The 6,154-nt window shown below is 67.5% G+C and overlaps 1 protein-coding gene across 17 annotated transcripts in view; it reads right to left on the bottom strand.

The window, feature by feature from the left end:
* MACF1 (microtubule actin crosslinking factor 1) overlaps positions 1-6,148 on the bottom strand; it is a 138,369-nt gene extending 132,221 nt beyond the window's left edge. For all 17 annotated transcript variants that reach the window (XM_039733486.1, XM_039733479.1, XM_039733488.1 and 14 more), the window contains exons 1-2: positions 6,058-6,148; positions 4,575-4,848 (exon numbers count right to left, since the gene is read on the bottom strand). In XM_039733486.1, the coding sequence (XP_039589420.1) occupies positions 4,575-4,794 (220 nt within the window). In that variant the 5' untranslated portion in view covers positions 4,795-4,848; positions 6,058-6,148. The remainder of the gene's footprint in view (positions 1-4,574; positions 4,849-6,057) is intronic.
* Positions 6,149-6,154: the final 6 nt, after the last annotated feature.

Below are 6,154 nucleotides of genomic sequence, written 5' to 3'. Positions count from 1 at the left end.
GGGCCCCGCCCACCGGTACCGGGGCCCGCCCACCGGCACCGGGCCCCGCCCACCGGCACCGGGCCCCGGGCCCCGCCCCGAGCCCGCCCACCGGCACCGGGACACGCCCCGGGAAACGCCCCCGGTACCAGGACACGCCCCAGGACACGCCTATCGGGACCGGGACACGCCCCCGGGACACGCCCATTGTCCCGGGACTCGCCCACCGGGGGGACACGCCCTTGGGTCGTGCCCACCGACAGGACACGCCCCCAGACCCACTCATGGCTCCCGGGACCCCCCCCCCCGCCAGCACCGGGCCGGTAACCGCGCGTGGGCGGGGACACTGCCGTGATAGGGACACGCCCCGGGACACGCCCCCGGGACACGCCCTCGGACACGCCCGGGACACGCCCCGGGACACGCCCTGGGACACGCCCCCGGATACGCCCCCGGACACGCCCCAGTTATAAATTATTATGACCACGCCCATCTGAATTGTCCCCGCCCACCTGGCCGTGTTTGCTCCGCCCCTGTTGAGGCCACACCCCTGAACAGGCCCCGCCCCCTGGGACCCGCCCCGGGCCCGCCGCGACCCCTGGCGGCCGCTCGGGGCAGCACCGGGCGGGGACACCGGGGGGACACCGGGGGGACACCGGGGATTATACTGGGGGCGGCACCAGGGTGACACCGGGGACAGACTGGGGATTATACTGGGGGGACACCGGGGTGACAATGGCTGTGATAGCAGGAACGACGTCAGGGGGTGACTGCGTGTGACACTGGGGGTGACACTGGGAGTGATACTGGGGACAACACAGGAGGGTGACTGACACGGGCAGTGACACCAGAGGGTGACACAGAGGGGTGGCAGCGGGGCTGACACCGGGGGTGACACCTTGCACTGCCTGGGGGGGCCGGGGGCAGTGGGGACCCCCCAGCATCTCCTGGCGAGGGATGGGCAGGGAGAGGGGGGCTCTGAGAATGGGCCGGGGGCTCTGCAGGGGATGGAAAGGCCCCACCAAGGGGAGCAGCGGGGCAGAGCCAAACCCCACCGGCTCTGGAAATGGGGGCTCAGGGCCAAGCCTGGCACTGCCAAACCCCGGAAACCCCACTCGGCCCCCCCAAACCCAGCCGGGCTGGCGGAGCAAAGCCTCCCCTGGAAACAGCTCCTACAGGGCACCAGGGTGGCTGTCCCCAGGCCAGGGGACACCGCAGCCCCCCCAGCGCCCCCCCACACCCCGCTGAGCCCACGGGCACCCCCTGGGCACGGCCCCCCGGGCCCAGCCCCCCTCACCGGGGCGAACCCCGGCCCTTTTTTGGCCATCTCAAGATGTTGCTTTTTCACCCCGATGCGCCGTTCCCATGGCAACTGGAGGGCCCGGCTGGGTAACCATGGCAACGAGAAAAGCCCCATCCCGCTCAGACAGACAGACAGACAGACACGCTGCGTGTCCCCACCGTCACCCAGGGACCCCCGAGCCCCCTCAGCACCCCGCATCCCTCCAGGGAATGAAGAGGGACCGGGGGCAGCACCTCCATCTTCCTCGTCCTCCTCCTCCTGCTCCTGCTCCTCCCGCAGCCCCCGGCCTGGGGTGGGGTCACACAAATCACCCCCCTCATCCCGATTTTGGAGGCATCTCCCTTTCAGCGTGGCGCCTTAATTAGGAAAAGTAATTAACGCGGCGCAGAGCGCGGGTGCCCGGCTGCATCCCCGCAGAGCCTCCGCGGGGAGGAGGAAGGAGGAAGGTTTCCACCGCCGCGACCTCGCGGCAGCGCCTTTGTGCCCGGCGGTGCCAGGCGCGCATCCCCAGCGGAGCATCCCCCTGGGAACGGCCGGAGAACCCCCAGGAACGGCCGGAGAACCCCCGGGAACGGCCGGAGAACCCCCGGGAGCGGCCCCGGGGCGCAGCTGCCCCGGCTCTGCCCGGCACGGAGCCCGCAGAGGCGCCCGCCGCATCCCTGTGACCCAAAAGCGCGTTCCCAGGGAAAGGGAGATGTGTGCCGGCCAGCTGGCACGCAGCGGTTCCTCCTCGGAACCTGCCCCGAGCCGGTGCCGAGGCAGCGAGAACAAGGGGGCTTGTTCCCGTGGGGCCGGGGTGAGGAGCAGCTCCCTCCCTCCCTCCCTCCCTCCCTCCCTCCGGCAGCGCCGGCGCTGCCAGCGGCGCGGGTGACGCGCCCGGGTGACAAAGGACTCCCAGGAGCCTTTTCAAAGAGCCCTTGGAAAGCCCCAGCGACGCCTCGTCCATCACCCCTGCCCGCTCACCCCTGGCATCCCGGAGTGCCCCAGCCCAGCAGCACCCTGGCGCGAGCAGATTTGGGATAAAAGAGCCCTTTTTTCCCCCAAAAGCAGCCACCCCCGCCCGCCCTCACCCTCTGCCAAGCGCCTGGCGTGGGACAGAGCAAGGCAGGGCCAAGGGTCACCCCCCGACCCTCACGTCCTGCTCCCCCCTCCCCTCCCACCGCTGCCCTCCCAGGAGATGCCAGGAAAGCAGGGAACGGCTCCAGAGCTGCCTGGAGCCCTGGGCCAGCGTGTCCCAGCCCCCACAGGCCCTCCCCGGGCTGTGTCCTGCTTCCCTTGGCTCTGATGGCCAGAAGGGATGCACAGACTGCTGGACCCCATGGATAGTGAGGAGCAAGAGCCCCCCCAGATCTCTGCGTGCCCTCAAAACCAAGATCCCTGCGTGCCCCAAACCCACAAAGGTGCCACTCCTTCTGTGTCATCTCCACAAGGTCCATGGTGGCACAAGGATGGGGTTCCCCAGCCCCAAGGGGTGCCCAGGCTCCATCCCCAGGCCCTGCTGCTTTTTCCCAGGGATCCCAAAAAGCCAAGCCCCCACTGCCCTCCCCTCACCTCACTGAGAGGTGCCAGGTCCCCCAGGGCACATTCCTCAGGCCCCCATCCCTGGTGCCAGCCCTGATCCCAGTGGGAAGAGGCCCTGGGGCAGCCAGCGCCCCGCAGACATTCCCGCTGAATAATGCAAGGATCTGAATCAATATTTCAGCTCATTTTCAAACTTGGTGACACAAAACTGTCTCCGAACTCTTCTCTTTTTTTTTTTTCCCAGCTCAGCACTGTCTCACTGCACCTCCCGAGTTATTTTTAATGGGCAATCTGCATGAGACCGAATTCTGTGACATCCCCCTGCCTTTCATCACGGGCTGCATCCAGCTGGGTGACAACAAGCACTGGCACCCGGGCAGAAATGGAGCTGGGGAACGGCTGGGCCTTGGCAGAATCCATCCCTGGGCGTGGGAGGATGGGGATTTTGGGGCACAGCAGGTCCATGAGAAGCAGTGAACGTGGCAGGATCCTGGTACCCCTCCATCTCCCAGCCCCAGGGATTTGGGATTTGGGGCAGGGCCAGCCGCACCCTGCACATTTGCCTGTCCCAGCCCCAGACGTGCATTCTCAAGAGCCATCATTTGAATCAACTGGTTCTTCCAGCCCCGAGATCCCCGGGCTGGCACGGCGGCACGGCCGGATCCCCACGCACCCCGTGCCACGGGGCAGGCAGGCAGGGAGGGAGCAGCCCCCCCAGCCACCCCTGACCTGCTGGCACCTGTGCCAGCTGTGTCCCTGCTCCCCAGTGCTCCCAGTCTGTGTCCCTACTGGTTTGGTCACCCACTGGGGGCTGGCTGGGCAGAGCGGGCACCTCAGGGGTTTGTCACCCTTGTGCCCACCCCACCAGAGAGATTCAAAGCCAGCCCTGGGTTTCTCTGGGAGCAGGACCAGCCTGGCCGGGGCTCAGCGGGGGTCCCTCAGCACCACGGATTCCCAAATCCCCGCGATTCCCAAATCCCCGTTTGCTCCGGCAGGAGCAGATCAAAGGGAGCGCCGGGAGGTGTGGACAGACCCCGGCAGACGCAGATCAAAGCCCCTGATGGCCGTTTGGCCCCGGTGAAGAATCAAATGCCAGCTCTGGAGCCTGGAGGCACCACCCTGAGCAGGTCCCCCATCCTCCCTCCCCAGCCAAGCCGGAGTGGGGTCCCCACCGCCCCCAGAGCGGACCGGGAGCCCTCGGCCGAGGTGGGCCCAGCCCTGCCTTTGTTTCTGCCTCCCTGCCCTTCCCTGTGAGCGGGTCAGCAGCACAGCGGGCGAAGGGACACCCGGGGCACTGTCCCCTCCGCGCGGGGACACCGCAGGTCGCGGTGAGCACAGCGATGGAGCTGCTGATGGGCACCACAAAGGAGCAGCCCCAGCTCCATCAGCCGGGCGGGAATCCCAAACCTCCCCGGGCAAATTCCTCCCCGGAGTTCAGCCGAGGGCATTGTTCCACCAGAGGAGCCATTCAGTCCTTAATTAAGCATTTTAATGTCACCCAGGCCGCAGGTGGAGGTGCCCAACGATCCCTTAACCCCGGTGCTGATGGGATGAACCGCCCGGGGCGAGCCTGGAGAGGACAAAGCCACGGCACAGACAAACCACCACCCTGCTCCTCGGCCACCACGCCACATCCACCCCTCCCTCCTCTCCCCATCCATCCCGGGCTCCCTGAGGAGCAGCGGGGCACAGAGGTGACCCCAAGAGCGCCTCAGTGACCTCGGGGGAGCCCCGGGAACCCCCGGGGGGATCCAACAAGGCGCTGCCTTACCTGCGACCCTGACGACAGCCCTCTCGGCCGGGTCCAGCACCGAATCCTGACTCTTCCTCTTCCTCTGCTCGTGCAGGGGTAAATTCCAGGGCAAGGTGTCCCCGGGGGGGCAGGGGGAGAGGCTGCCCGAGCGCTCGCTGCGGTAGGAGCGCTCGCTCCGGCACGACCGCTCGCTCCGGCAGGAGCGCTCGCTGAGGGTCTCCTCGTCGGAGGACGACATGGCCCAGGGCACGGGCAGGAGGCCGGGCAGGACGTCCCCGCGGGCAGCAGCACCCTGGAGAAGGAGCAAAGAGCGCTTGACACCGGGCCACGGGCCGCGGGGCCTCCCCGCCACAGGTGCTGGGGGAGAAGGGATCGTCCACCATGGGTGTCTCGGCCCTCCTGGAGGTTCTGAGTGCTGCCTCAGTTTCCCCCTTGTGGGGTTCCCGGGGATGGGGATGCTGGCACGGCTGCCACTCTGCCAGCAAAGCTCACGCTGGCATCCCTGAGCTCACTGCCACAAAGCCGAGTCCAGCCTTTTGGGCTCGATTTCTTTGTGCTCAGTGCAAGAAGGAGCATCAGCTCGGCTCTGCCCTTTGTACCTGCAGGTTTTTCCCCTCTGAGAACGGGGATGGATTTAAAAATCTTATTAATCATGGCAGAGGAAGATGGTAGGGCTTTCTGGAGCACGCCGGGAGTGAGCTGTGCCGCGTACACACGCTGGGCAAATAAGCACCTTGCATGAGACATATTTAAAATAAATCTCATTGTGTCCTCTAGCACGGCCAGGAAAAATGCCTGAGACTCCTACAACCGATGTGCCGCGGCGCAGGAGCCGCCTCCATCACGCCGAGCCTTTCCTTATTCCCATCATTTAATCAGCAAAACAGGAACAAAGAGACCCAAAAAAACATTGAAAGAAACGGAGAAAGGATTCCATGAGTCATTCACCCCCCATTGAAAAGCTGCGAAAAAATGAATCGCGGCCCAAAAACCGCCGCTCCCCCGGTAGCCCCGAGGGGCTCAGCCCGCGCCCTGCTTTTGGGGGACCGTGGGGCTGGGGGGCTGCGGGGCCGGGCGGGGTTCGGTGCCCGGGGAGCGGCGGGGCCGGGGCTGCGGGGGTTGGAGCCGGGCTTGCGGCACGGGCGGGGGGGCAGCAGGTGCAGGAGGCAGCGGGGAGCGGGCACGGCTCTGCGGGGGCCCACGGGGCCGGTGTGGCCCCCCCGGGTCCTGCTCCCACCTGGTCCTACCCCCCCTCCCTCCCGGCACCCTCCGCTGCCCGCAGCTCCAGCCCAGCCCCGCCGGCTGCTGCCTTTTCCCGGTCCTTCCCCATCCCCACCCGCCGCCTTCCGCGCTCCATCCCCGCTGCATCCCCGTGTCCTGCCCTTCCCGCTTCATCCCCCGCTCATCTCCCGCTCTGACCCTGCTCTTTCCCGCTCCATCCCCGCTCCATCCGCCGCCCTTCCCCGCTCCCTCCCCGGTGCGCAGCCCCGGCCCCGCTCACCCCCCGCCGGCGCTCCGGTACCGACTGGGCGCGGGCAGGACGCGGCGCTCCGGTGCCGGCCCGGCCCCGCCGTGCGCTCCCGGTCCGGCCGCTCCCG

This window comes from Passer montanus, unplaced genomic scaffold, assembly GCF_014805655.1.
Source record: "Passer montanus isolate IOZ18808 unplaced genomic scaffold, ASM1480565v1 scaffold89, whole genome shotgun sequence".
Classification (NCBI taxonomy): Eukaryota; Metazoa; Chordata; class Aves; order Passeriformes; family Passeridae; genus Passer; species Passer montanus.
This window is presented reverse-complemented; position numbering and strand designations above follow the sequence as displayed.